Here is a 14,570-nt window from a genome sequence, read left to right on the forward strand (position 1 = left end):
GAGTCAAGCTATCTGACTAAGCATCTTCTCCATATTTACCTCTCAGCGTTATCTGTGTTATCTCCAGGTGCTTCTGCTGAGATTAGGTAAGTAGCTACTAGCAAAACAGCCTTTCTTTGTAGCACCTGGTTATTGAATTACCTGTGTAGAGAAAAATAAATTTGTCAGTTCTCTTTGTTACTATGTAAAGTATTTTTCAAAACTCCAGCCAAGGCTTTTTAAAACATTCTGTTTCAAAATGCACTGATGTCTTTTAGGACTTTGTACTGCAATTGTTTTTCCTTTGTTTTATTTGGTGGTAATGTGTGTGTGTGAACTTTATATATATATTTATTTCATTTAAATTGTAAATTGTTCTGACAGCTTTGGCCTAAAACTCGCTTATAGCACCTTTAAGAATAGAACTAGTTCTCAAGAGTGCAGTCCTTCTTTTTGGAGCAGTATAAATTGCTCAGTAAATACGTAGATAGATGGGAAAGGGGCTACCTTCTAGAACTGCCATCCTACATACATTTATTGAGAAATAAACCAGATTTAATTTAGTAACTAAATTTATGTCAGAACTTCCTTGTCAGTTAGAAAAACAATGCAGAAGTCTTCTTGGTTTATGCTTTTATTGTGACAACCTATGTCACTTCACCCTTGCCAACTATGCTTAAACTTTTTCCCAAATCAGCTTTAAAATGCTACACCTATGGAATCAAGAGACATTTTGCCAGTAAATGCCCATCACATTTCCAAACCTAAAAATCTAGGACAGGGTTGTCAAACTGCCGGACCGCGGGCCAGATGCGTCACGTGGAAGCCGCACCCACCCCATTGCCAGCAAGGCAAAACCGGCCCGATACGTTGCACGACGTCATGTGACGTCGCAAGTTTGACATGCCTGATCTAGGAGGTAATGTCCCTTTGAGTGGAGGCCATCCAGCAACTAAATGGAGTTGGAACAACACTTTATTTAATGCTTTCCAATGATCTTTGAAATACATCTTTCAGGTTCAGTTGGACTTAGAGCACTGGCTAATTTTGATGATGTTATTTAACTGTTTGCCTAGTCCAGGGGTGTCAAACTGCCGGCTGGATGCATCATAGTGAAACCACACCCATCTCATTGCTGGCAATGGCAAAAAAATCGTGATACGTTGTGACACGTCAGGTGACGTTGCGAGTTTGACACCCCTGGCCTAGTCCATCAGATCACAGACTATCCAATTCATGTCTCTAATCCCATTGCTTCCCCTTACTTTGACCATCTAGGAATCTTGCAATTGTATTTATCTTCTTCCTCGCATGTCCATATTTTCTTGGGGATAGATTGGTTACAGATACATGTTATTGACATTCGTTGGAATTTGTCTTTTTCATCAAAGAACTGTCACAATTGCTAATTACAGCTAATAAAATCACATTTCCTAGAGTTATTTCTGATAGATGGGTGGCCATATATATTTGTTTAATGAACAAATTTTATAAATTAATAAAATTTCCCATCATCACATTAGGCCAAGCCAGTCCAGTCCTGTTTTATCAGAAAAGTTCTCTGAACTTGCTGATGGTTTTGAAAAAGAGGCAAATATGTGGCAAAGCAGCTGTGTAAATGTGGCTTTAGTAAGCTATTTTTTTTTCATTCTTCCTCATGGGAACATGAGAGATTGTAGAAAGGTTTTTTTTTAAAAAAAAAACTAAGTTATTTTGGGAAAATCAAATGTATTTTTCCCCTGTTAGTACAAGGGAGGTGAATTTTAAATCTAAATTGATAAGAGACTTGGATATTCTGCCTTGTCTGGCTTCCTGTATACCCTCTTTAGGCTTAACTTCTTTCATTTGTATATTGCATGGAAATATAAACATGGAAAATGAGAAAGAATCCTGGTTAGCTCTATAAATTGGTTGTTAATTGTAACGGACACATATTGAACACTAGCTTGTTTCTCAAAACAGCATCATAAGCCAGTGACCGACTCATATTGGATCCTGCAACATTATCCTGGGAACGCGTATATTTGCCTTCATTCATCATAAGCTAGGCTTGTTTTTTAGAAAGAAGCAACCCATGTAGCATTTTTCTTTGTATTGTCAGTTAGCAGAATTCTTACAAATCAAGATATGAAATAATGAAAATACCTGCTTCATTTGTCTATCTCGCTCTTTCCCTTTTCCCTGTCTCTCTTAGCATGATAGGAAACAAAGTGGTTTTCTGTTTTCATGGCTACACAGAGTGTTTGCAGTTGAATTTCCAGCTTGGAAACAAAAATACTTTAGTTAAGAGAATGTGAAATTGTATTTGCAGGATGCTTGCTGTATGAACCGAAGGAAAGGTTCTTTTACAAAAATCATCTCATTGTGCCGAATATATTATTGGCTAAATCAGTTTTAGCTTAAGTTTAGTGAAATTAACTTGAAAAATAAATATTACATTAGTTTGAAGATAAAGCTTGTAAATTTTAGAATCTTGCCCACACAAGCAAATGTCCGCCAATGTTTAGCAAGTAGTTCTTCAACAAATAGAAAATGTTCAAGTATTTTTTTTAAAAATGTGTCCATTGAATGAACGAACACACACACACACACAAATGCACACACTTTAATAATAATAATAATAATAATAATAATAATAATAATAATAATAATAATAAAGTTGGAAGGGACCTTGGAGGTCATCTAGTCCAACCCCCTGCTCAGGCAGAAAACACTATACCATTTCAGACAAATGGCTATCCAGTCTCTTCTTAAAAACTTTATTTGCTTGCTTGCTTGCTTGGCCTTTGGCAGGGTGGTGACTGAAGTGTGGAGATGGCTAAAAGTTCCTTTTAATATAGAAGATTTCTTCTTTTGTATTTACTCCTTTCACTTTCTGATGTATTGTTTGGTATAGTGTTCATGTGTATAGTGTAGAGTCATGCTACAAACTTCTTCATTTTTTTCTACTAGACTGAGGAGTTATTGGTAGATATATCTCTTTCAAAATCAGCTTTCTATTTTCTTTTTATTAAAGTGTTTTTTCAACCAACTAGTTGTGTTCTGTTTTATAATGGATGTCTTTGCGTCCATTATTTTTTAGCTTTGGGAAAAAAAATCATAAAGATTTATTTTTAGATCTGACTTGGCATCTTTTAGATATATCCTCAATTGCCCTCTCCACTCTTCACTTTATGTGTGCTTTCTTGAGCCTTCTGGACTTTCTTTGAAATACAATACTGCTCTGTTCTGATAGCTTTAATTGTAAACATATTAGAGATGGGAATTATTTAGGTTCCTGAGGAGTCATCTTAACCAATCCCCTTTCTATCAAAATACAATATCTTCTTATTAAATATTAATTTGAACAACCAGTGGTACAATAAGGCTCATTGTTCTTGCAGAAAAGCTCCATTTTATTTAACTGTGGGAACACTACAGCACTTCAAAAGTAGTAGTCAAAATTCCAAATAATTATAGAAAAAGTTCTCATATTAAAGTAACAACAGCTTCTGTTTTCTTTCTTTTCCAAAACCCACTATATCCTAGCTGCAACCAGAGATCCCTGAACATGAAAAGCATTCTTAAAACTGAAGATTTAAAGTTGAACATTGCTTGAATGAAATACTTGCTTACAGAAAATGACACCCTTTTAGGTATCATTACTTTGAAAAGAAGGGATAGCAATCTTCAGAAGTAATATAAGATAAAATCTAGATTATAGATTCTAGCTTGGGTTAGAATAGTATAACTAGGTTTGGAGAAAAATGTGTGCTTTGGTTGTGCATGTGGTACAGATACAAGTAAGGATGATAATTTGCTCTAATTATATGAGTATTATATGAAAATCTCGATTGATTTCTACCCAATATGACTTGAGTCAATGTATAGAGACCTATCCGGTAGTAATTACTGTATATGAAATATTGTAACTTGTAACATAAGAGGAGGATATGATAAAGGGTATGAATTAGCAAATGAAATGGAAGAGAAAAATAAGTTGTGTCTGTGAAACTACGAGAAAAGGAAAGGATGTAATACAGTGGTTCTCAACCTTTTTAATGCCGCGACCCCCAACTGGTCATAAGTCGAGGACTACCCAACCGGTTGTAAGTCGAGGACTACCCAACCGGTCGTAAGTTGAGGACTTTCCCTGCCCAGGAGCGCCACACATGCATGGTGCCACCCCCTGCGCCGGCCGAGGCGTAGCTGGCAAGCGGCAGAGACGGCGCAGGCCGACCACCGGCTGGGCCACCAGCTGGCCCAGCCCAAGGGAGGTAAGGCACCCGCTGGGCCCCACGCGCACCAGCAACCCTCCCTGCACCCGCCGGCCTCCCACCTCCCACCCCTTGCCCTCTTTTACTTACATTTTTAGTAGTTGCTCAGCAGGGAGGGGTGGAAACTTCCAGACAGCTCGCCTTCGCTGCAGACAACTTGCAGCACCGTTTGCAGACTGGGACTTTTGGCGGGCTCAGCAGGGCAGAGACAGCCTGGACAATTCCTATTGGCTTTTGAAAGCCAATAGAATTAGACTCTATTCAAGAGAGTCTATTCTATTGGCTTTCAAAAGCCAATAGAATAAAAAGGAGTAGCACAGCTAAGGAAAAGGGGAAAAAATGGCGGACTGCGTTGTTTGGCGACCCCCATGAAATGGTCGTTCGACCCCAAATGGGGTCCCGACCCACAGGTTGAGAACCACTGATGTAATAGGTCTGAATGAAAGTGATCAGATCTTGGGAAATGGAGCTGGTACACAGAGAGATGAAGATATAGGCTTCATTATGAATGAAAGAGTTGGCTTATATTAGAAAATATGGATTGGTCTAATCCAGGTTGCTGCAAGGACTAGATTAGTAACACTAGAAACAGAGATACTGAAACCAGTCTGGTCCATTGCATATACATGTAGTAGGAAGGTTTCAGATGTAATGCAGAAGGAAGAGATATAGAAATTAAACTTTGATTCTACTATATACAGCTTGTCTCTTATACTCTGCATATGCCGGATTTCTTCTTGAATGATTTTTCTAATTATTTCATTAAAACAGTTTATCAAGGCTTGTGAGGATTCTATACTTCCAATATTTCACAGAGAGAAGCCTAATAGCTATTCTAGATATAAAGTATAAATCTGTAAAATCATGCAAGGTAGCAAGAACACAGGTATAGAATCAAAGGCCAGATAAAGCCATTATGAGAATACAGTGCAGATATCCTCAAAGTTAAGAAAGGTGGCAAAAGAAAGAGGTAAGGAAAAAGAGCTGACACATAAATATGGTTAGATTCATCATAGCCATTGTTCTAACAGAAGTGTTTGTATCTGTAGTAAAAGCTGTGTATATTTTGAAACGTGACTCTTTAGCTTATAAGCTCATGAGAATATGTTTGTATTCCTAGAGAGACCTTTATTGCTATGCCCAGTTAGTAATAGTTGCATGTTATGCACTAATGAGTGTTGATAATGGAAAAAACAGACGTGTTTTGGAAATCTTCTGAATAAATATGAAGGAGAAAAATATTCAGCTAAGGGCATAAATGAATGGGTGGGAATGCAATGAGAAAGCAAAGAAATGACTGGGCCATATGGAGGGTCTGGACAGAAAATTTCTGTAGGTTTTGAATAAATCTATTATGTACATACCTATAGCGAAATAATGAATATAAATCTAGAAGCATGATTGATTTATGATGAAAGATTGAGAACATTAGTGAGGGATACAAGAATGATGAGCGTTTAATGTAGGACAGACTATTTTATACTAGTGTCAAGAGGATTTTGGAGAAAAAGGACATAGAAGAAAAGGAAAAAAAGGAAAAAAAACATAGAATGTTTATAGGGTAAGAAGGCACAAGTTCCATATGAGGCAGATAAAGGATATATTCTTCTAAAGGAATAATTGGAAAATAGACTTACGGAAAATATGAAAGCTGTTTGAAAAGAAATAAAAATAATATAATTTACAGAATTGCGAAGAATTCTATTCTATTCTATTCTATTCTATTCTATTCTATTCTATTCTATTCTATTCTATTCTATTCTATTCTATTCTATTCTACTCTACTCTACCCCACCCTACCCTACCCTACCCTACCCTACCCTACCCTACCCTACCCTACCCTATTCTGAAGTATGCTGAGTATACTGCATCTCAGTATCTCTTCCCACTATCTATGAGTAGCCATGACTCCAGGATGTCACAGATTTGGCGTGAGGCAATACCATCCCATCAAGAGACAACATTGGAGATGCCATATAATCCTAATCCTAACGAACAAATAATGACACTGTCTTGCTTCTATTCAATTTCACCCTATTTTATCCTATCCAGACCCCACTTCCAGACACTGGGCCAAGATTTTCAGTTTTTTTCGGTGTAGCTCCTAGTATCCATGTACAGTTGGTTTTACCAGTGTATTAATAGTGTTATACGCCAAATTAAGGAAAGACCTTTCTTCCAATTTGATAAAGAAGTCAAAAAGCCAGGAGAAAGATCCAAGGCATGAGCCATCCATAAAAGAACAATTGCTTAGCTGATCTTTCTCCCTCCCGTGCCTGAAATTGCTCACTGGAGGAGAAGCAGAACCATCTGCTGAGCAGTGTTTCCATTTTTCAATCTAAATGGTCCAGGAGATCAGAATGGTCAAAGGTATTCAAAATTGTTGAGCGATCTAAGAGAACCAGGAGGGGTCACTAACTCCATCCAGGTCTCAACACGGATCTTCCACAAGAGTGATCAGAGTCATTTCCAAGTTTGAAGCCAGTCTGAAAGAGTTTAGTTTATCCACTTTCTTATGGTAGCTGTATACTAACCACAGTCTTGGTAAATTTCTTCAAGAATATAAGGCTTATAGACAGGGTAATAGCTGGTAAAAACAGATGGACCAAGAAGAGCACCCACAATCCCTTTCAAGACTGCTGTCACTATACCTCCTAAAGAATGGTGGTTACAAGCTCCTAGGTCCAGTCCGCCGTGCCCTCTATCAGATCTCTTAATGAGCAGGGAAAAGGATGGATCAAGCCCACAAGTGGCAGGGAACAGTTTGGACAGCTCTCTGTCTACTTCCTCAGAGTCCATGGACACTAAAACAGCATGTGGTGTGGGAGAAAGGAGAGTTCAAATGATTGTCTTTTTATGATCTGAGTAAATCATGGTCTGTCAGACTCTGATGACGGAACCAGATCAAAACACTCATTGGATTCTGTCATTTCTGCAAAATAAATTCATATGTCTGACACTGCTCATTCATGTTTAAAGAGGTATCAGAGTTCCAGATCAGTTTTGTATATTTAATATGCCCTTAACACAGTGGTTCTCAACCTTTCTAATGCCGCGACCCCATAATACAGTTCCCCATGTTGTGGTGACCCCCAACCACCTATACATCACAGGGTGCCAGGGGCATGGCCAAAGAGAAGGGGGGAAAAATGGCAGACAGCCTTATTTGGCGACCTCCGTGAAATGGTCGTTCAACCCCAAATGGGGTCCCGACCCACAGGTTGAGAACCACTGCCTTAAAATTTCTTATTGTGGGTGTGAGTATCAGTAAAAAGCCCGTCCGCTTTACTAAATATTAGTAGAGCATTATTTTTAAAGGGATTTTATACCCTTTAAAAGAAAATATAGATCATTTCTTAACTATGTTTGCAAATATCAGAACCTTTATATTAGGGCCTGGAGGAAGCTTTAGTTTTGACAGTCTGTTACATAGTAATTTAGTCAAATCTATTAATGGAATCACTTTTTGCATAAAATTAACAAATCTATTCCAGTTCTCAGATCAGATCCCTTTGATGATTTATATGGTTTTCGTAAATGTGCAGAAAATATTTTAATCAAAATTGATTCAGAAGTGATTCTTCAATCCAGACATCCAAATTAAATTAGATTTTACATTGGAATTAAAAATTAGAATCAGGATTGGTTGGTTTGCACATTTCTGTTTTGTACATATCTCCCCTTAACTTTTGTAACATAAAATCTTTTTTAAAAAGCAAATAAATCTGCTATCATTCTTTAATACATAATTTGATTCAACTTGGAAATGTAATATTGTCTGGTCTGAGACATTTTTAGAAATGTAAGCATGTAAGTAACTGTAATCCGTATTCAAGTTTCAGTAACAGATCTTTTAAAATGTGGAGGTTCTTGTGATCAGAAAAGCTAATGCTAGCTAATCATTTAACATTGCAATGAAGATTGGTAGGAACAGACTGCCAACATTCATTCCCAGGGGATTCTGTGGCAGAATTATTTTACTTTCCTTAGTCTAACTTTAACTCTAGGTAATTTCCAATTAAGATAATAAACTACAATAATTATACGGTATATTATACAGTAAACAGTGTGAATATAACAAACAGTGTAAATATTAAATATTCATTTTAATAGTTATTAAATATTAAATCTAATATTGAAGGCTCTAGAAACAATCTCCATAAGTTCTCTATAGAGAAGCCATGCCTTTACAACTTTAGAATATCCTTGCTTGGATGGCTAAGCTGTACCATAGAAGAGGAGCCTTTACAGAGAGCAGGGAATAATTGGATATTCAAAATTGCCTCAGTAGTTTTATGAAACTGCCTACTGTATTTACACCTAGCAATAATAAAACAGCCTGAATTTAATTTAATTATTTACAGTTATTTAAATTTAATTATTTATTTACAATTTTAGGTGGTCGTATATTTGTAAATATATATTTTCAATGTATTTTTTTTCAAAATATATGTAAATTTATTTTCTTTCTTTTTTTAATATGGACAGGTACATGGAGTAAATGTGAATCAACTCCAGATTCATTCTTGATCAAAATATATGAAGAATGAGAAATGAATTACGTAAGACCATCGTCTGAAACAGCAACAGGATCAAATTTGAGATATATTCTTATTTTATTTATAATGGAAATGTTATAGCAACACCACTGGTCTTGAAGATAAAACATAACGTTCCATTTTCTTTGGATATGTGTGATAAGAAATCTTTACAAGAAGAAAAGCACAAGCCTAGCAGAGGTTCCTCAAAATACAGGGAATCTATAAGAATTATGCAATCAGATGATTACTTTGCCAGAAAATTTAAGGCTTTGAATGATAATATGGGTCCTCCTATATCTCTAAATACCAGCAACAAAAGTGAAAATATTAACTCAGCCAATGGTACCCCTGCTGTGCCTAAAATGGGAGTCCGAGCCAGAGTATCTGAATGGCCACCTAAGAAAGAGTGTGTCAAGGAATTATCTAATGCTACCTGGGAAGATAGGCCTCAAAGTGAGAGTGGAGGATTAGTAAATGGGGATCAGGATGAAGGACAGCAAAAGGAGCCGCTTGATTTGGAATTTGCAGGAGCCAAGTATGCTCTAGGAGACATTTTTATCCATTCTCCTCATAGGGGACTTCATCCTATAAGGCAAAGAAGTAATAGTGATGTTACAATCAGTGACATTGACACTGAAGATGTTCTGGACCAGAATGCTGTGAACCCAAACACAGGAGCAGCTCTTCATCGGGAATATGGAAGTACTTCATCAATTGATAGACAAGGCTTGTGTGGAGAGAACTTTTTTGCAATGCTTCGTGGCTATACAGTAGAGAATGTTGAGCATAAAATACATGCACCGTTCGGACTTCCTGAATTTTTCCACTGTGACTCCACAATTTCTCCAAGTCTCCATGCTGCAACTCAGATTTCAAGAGGAGAATTTGTCAGAATTTCTGGACTGGACTATATGGATAGTACCTTGCTTATTGGTAGAGATCAGGAAAAATCTTTCAAATGGAGATTAAAATCAGAATCAGTAGAAACATCTCTTTTTAAAAAACTGAGAACTGCTAAAAGTGAACATGAAGCACTAAAATTCGTATCTGAATTAGAGGATAGTAGACTTGAGAAGAATGTTCATCCTTGGAATTGTCAAAAGTGCTTTGCACACTATGATGTTCAGAGTATTCTGTTTAACATAAATGAAGCAATGGCTACTAAAATTAATGTGGGCAAAAGAAAGAATATAACCACCGGGGCATCAGCTGCATCACAAACTTCAATGGCAGCAAGTCAGATTGGGAGCTGTGAATCGCCTTTGGGAAGTAAAGAGGACCTAAATTCAAAGGAAAATTTAGATGCCGATGAAGGTGATGGGAAGAGTAATGATTTAGTACTGAATTGTCCTTATTTCAGGAATGAAACTGGTGGGGAAGGTGATAGGAGAATCGCACTCTCTAGAGCAAATTCAGCATCTTTTTCTTCAGGAGATAATTGCTCTTTTGAATCTTCCTTAAGTTCACATTGCACCAATGCCGGTGTTTCTGTCTTAGAAGTACCACGGGAAAATCAACCAATCCACAGAGAGAAAGTAAAGCGTTATGTCATAGAGCACATTGACCTCGGTGCCTATTATTACAGGAAGTTCTTCTATGGAAAAGGTGAGTGATTTCTTTAGCATCTTTACTTTCAAAGTGTTAGTGCTAGGATTTTATGTTCCTTTTAAATAAACTCATTTAGTTACTGAAAATGCATATTGCTTTGTTGGAGTTGGATTTTTGTCTAGTTTTGTTCTTTGTGGTTATTACAGAAAACCATAATTAGAATTATTTTAAAAAAGTAAATATGACATCAACAATGTTCTTTAGACTATAAGCCATACTATTTCAAAGAAGATGGATATATCTTGACTTTCTTTGTGAAATTCAGGAATTTAAAAAATTTTAAAGTGATATCCCCACTTAATCTTCTCAGGGCTGAACATGCTTAGTTCCCTCTTAATTTTGGTGCCAAAAGCTTGGCAAAATAATTGAAGTCAAGTTTAACCAATTTAGAAAAAATAAATCACCTAAATTATTGTTATCTTTTTTCTGGCAATTTTATGCTGCTGAATAATATTTAATTTCTGATCAATTAAAAATCCCAAAACCTCTTCATATATACTATTACCAAATTAGTTAATTCTGTTGAGCATTGCTGGAACGTGGTTTTCAAACCAGTTCTGAAACCGTCTAATGGCAGGGCTGTTTTAATTAGTTTGCTAATCTAATGGCTACAGTCTTTCTTTTCAACATGCAAATAGACATATATTGTGTCTACAGCATTTTCACAGTCCATTAACAAAGTTTACCAGTTTAAAAAATGAGATAAGGGTAATCATTATTTATTCTTGGTCCATCTGTGGTGATTTTTAGCAGTTACTGCATTGTTTCCAAATAATTTAATGACTTTGTCTAGAATTTTCCAGATTTTGAGTACATTTTAGTTTTTTGATCTCCTTCATACATCTGATATTTTAGGTGTTCTCCACAAAGCAAAATACTTGGTTGAAATAAAGTGGCCTGTCTTGATACTTTTATTAGTGGCACTGAAGTAGAATGCTTTCCAATTTGCTGTCTTGAATTGAATTGCTTCTATGATTAGGCTTGAGGTAACTCTGTGAAATGAAGTAGTGCAACTTTGCAAAAGCCAATTTACCATGTTTTGATCATCCTCAAGTTGCAACTTGCTAGTCACAATTACTAGCAGAACACAAGGCTCTTGTTGGAGAAGGTGAAGCCAAATAGTTTTGCTTTTTCCCTGTTACCTGGTAGTATTTTACAATTTCGCTGAGTAGCTGTTGTATTAATCTTTTTCTTTTTTTATTTGAACATATTTAAATATGTCCATATTGTTTATCTTAACAGCTTTCTGAGCTTTAGCTTTCCAGTCTCAATTTTCCCATCCATCCATCCATCCATCCATCCATCCATCCATCCATCCATCCAATTTCTTTACAACCCATTTCACCTGACTATTTAGTAACCTGTCCCTCCTTCCACAATAGTATGTGTCCTTTTTTATTATTATTCTCAGATCATTACAAGCTTTTTGAACAGTCACATCCATTTCTTCTTTTTCTTGACATTGTACTTGTTTGAGGCCATACTTTTAGTATCTGTTTTTAATTTATATTACGTACCCAGTGATACATAAAACATGTGCGCTACTTTTCAAGTTTATTATTTTCTAAAATATTTTGTCTTATGTCCTATGTTTGAATTTATGACTAGAAACATTATGAAATCAATTTAAGTCTGTCTTCAGAAAGAAACTCTTCTGACTGCAGAAGTGGTGGATATTTAAACTAATTTTTGAAAAATAGTTTTGTTTTCCAAATATGTAAAGATTCTTAACATTATTTTAACTGAAACATTATTAAATAAACAGGCATGTTGGTTCCCAATATTGCAGTTGTGTTCAGATGCATACTTTTTAGTATTGAAAGTTAGACATTTACTTATGTGGAGAAAATAGGCACTGTGATTATGACAGTGTATCATATGGGTAAAACCTGCCATTTTTGTAGAAAATGAATATTATAAATTCCAAGAGGAATTTCATGGTGTGAACAGTTCCCCCCCTTTGACAGAGCAGTTTCCCCCCTTCGATAGAAAATCTCGAAATTTCTTCCTGGAATAAAGAATATAGACAAGTTATTATGAACAGGGAAGGGATCAGTGAGGATATTTTTTTAAAGGTGGGAGAACATGCTTGGAGTTGAAAGAATGATAAGAGTTTACCGAAAAAGGTTTTGTTTTTTCCCTGCATATCTATGTTAATGGGTTGAATGAGTAACTGAGGGAGAGAGGGAGAATTCCTGTAGAGAACAATTATGTTTTAGTGCACTCATATCGAACTTTGAATCTGTGGGCTCCAGTTTTATATAATCTTGGAATCTGGAAGCCAAAGCCCTGTTGAATCATAACACTAAATGGATTTTTATAAGTTGGCATAATTTTCATTAGCCTTATATAATGAGAAGAATTATTCCTAGAATAAATTGCATAACAATTAACTTTGCAAAGCTTCCAAAAGAGGTGCTGTATTTGTTTATGTTAGTCATTAAACAGATTTTTATGGTTGCCTGCCTTAATTAATATAAATCAACTAATGTAATGTGATGAATAAAATGACAAAAAAATAAAGAAAAACCAATAAAAAATAATTGAATTCCCCTTAAAACATTTTTCTAGCAGATATAATGCTGGCTTTTCTAATATCCTGTCCACATTGGCCTGTGGGAAAAACCGTATCTTCAAGTCCTTTGACAGATCAACAGTTTGACATCAGGGTCACAAAACCATAAAAAAATAGCTCAAAATGTTGATTCTTCCAAGTAAATTTCTTTATTGGTCCCTTCCTAAAGAAGAATCTTGCCAAAGTGAAGCACTCTACTATCTACGTCAAGCATATATTCTGAAAACTATTATGGAGGGGCTCTTTCACTCTCTTTCTCTCACATAAACTATCTTAATTGAGCCATTTCTTCTTTCTCTGGAATGCACTTCCTTCCTCTTGGGAATCCAAATGACTACAGTCCATCACACACTCCCAACATCAGCAAATTTAGAAGTGAGAAGCTACAGGTTCAGTAACAAAATTAACAATCTCCTGATCCTAAACATATAGTGCCATGGTTCTCCAACATGGTGACTTTCAAGTTTTTTGAGCTTCAGCTCCTATCATGCTCAGCCATCTAGCCGTTGGCTAAATCACATTAGGAATTTACATTGGGAGACTACTAGATGAGGTTGTGTATCCTACTGTCAGTGATTACCTTGCTTTGTATGATGTTGATAAGCAAATTGTTAATCGTGAAGCATATTTGATATGCTTTAATACCCTTTAATAATACACTTGCATCAAGTATTAATGAAGAATACACGTAAAAATCTATCTTCTATATTGTAGATACAATCCAAGAAGCACATTTTAATAGTATTGGCTTCTTGTGGATAATTAATTCTTATGCTGTTGAAGTTAATGACATTTAAAATATGTTTACATGTATTGAATTTTGCCTATTGTGAATTGAAGATAATATCTTTTCTTTTTTTTCTTTTTCTTTTAAAAAAAGGGGTATTACCCAATACAAGTTTAACTGATTTTAGAATAATATAGATTATTGTTATATCTAAATTAAGAATATCAGGCAAAAATATGATCTTAGTCATTAATTTGTTTAATCAGGATTTAGCTGAAAATAGTATTGTGTAGATGTTCTCAAATTTTCATCATGCTTTTAGGTATAAAATTTGTCATAAAAATAAAGTTGGTATTAGTAATAGAAGAGCATAAGGAAGGATAATCTAATACAACCAGTGATTTTCATTTGTGATATAAAGAGGAATATGTCAGACTAATGTTTCATTATTTTATCTATTTATACATTACAGAACATCAAAACTACTTTGGAATAGATGAAAACTTAGGACCTGTAGCAGTTAGCATCCGAAGGGAGAAGTTTGAAGAAGGAAAAGAAAAAGACAATTCACAATTCAACCATCGTATAGTGTTCAGAACAAGTGAGGTAGGCTTTCCACAGTGCTTCAGAATTGAGATGTAAAAGAGAAACAGATTTTTATGGGACTTTTTATTGTGTATTTACTTTATATTCCCACATGTAGATAACTGGATAAATGAAATAGGTTCTCTGAATTGTTCCAACAGCCATGATTTATGATGGCTGGAGAAAGTATCATTACATTGGCTTTACCTTGTCTTTCTGCACATTAGTTCCCAAGGATGGTTGGAAATACTAATCTGTGTACAAACATAGTATTCTCCAGTACAGGAGATGGATAATCC

The 14,570-nt window shown here is 35.6% G+C and overlaps 1 protein-coding gene across 5 annotated transcripts in view; it reads left to right on the plus strand.

Moving 5' to 3' along the window:
* SIPA1L2 (signal induced proliferation associated 1 like 2) overlaps positions 1-14,570 on the plus strand; it is a 97,493-nt gene that overhangs the window by 13,936 nt on the left and 68,987 nt on the right. For all 5 annotated transcript variants that reach the window (XR_005557879.1, XR_005557880.1, XM_039353035.1 and 2 more), the window contains exons 2-3: positions 8,724-10,381; positions 14,159-14,292. Coding sequence is in view for 3 of the 5 variants with exons in the window: in XM_039353035.1 (XP_039208969.1) it covers positions 8,926-10,381; positions 14,159-14,292 (1,590 nt within the window). In the remaining 2 variants the exon portion in view is untranslated. The remainder of the gene's footprint in view (positions 1-8,723; positions 10,382-14,158; positions 14,293-14,570) is intronic.

This window comes from Crotalus tigris, unplaced genomic scaffold, assembly GCF_016545835.1.
Source record: "Crotalus tigris isolate CLP2741 ecotype Arizona unplaced genomic scaffold, ASM1654583v1 scf7180000018486.1709376, whole genome shotgun sequence".
Taxonomy (NCBI): domain Eukaryota; kingdom Metazoa; phylum Chordata; class Lepidosauria; order Squamata; family Viperidae; genus Crotalus; species Crotalus tigris.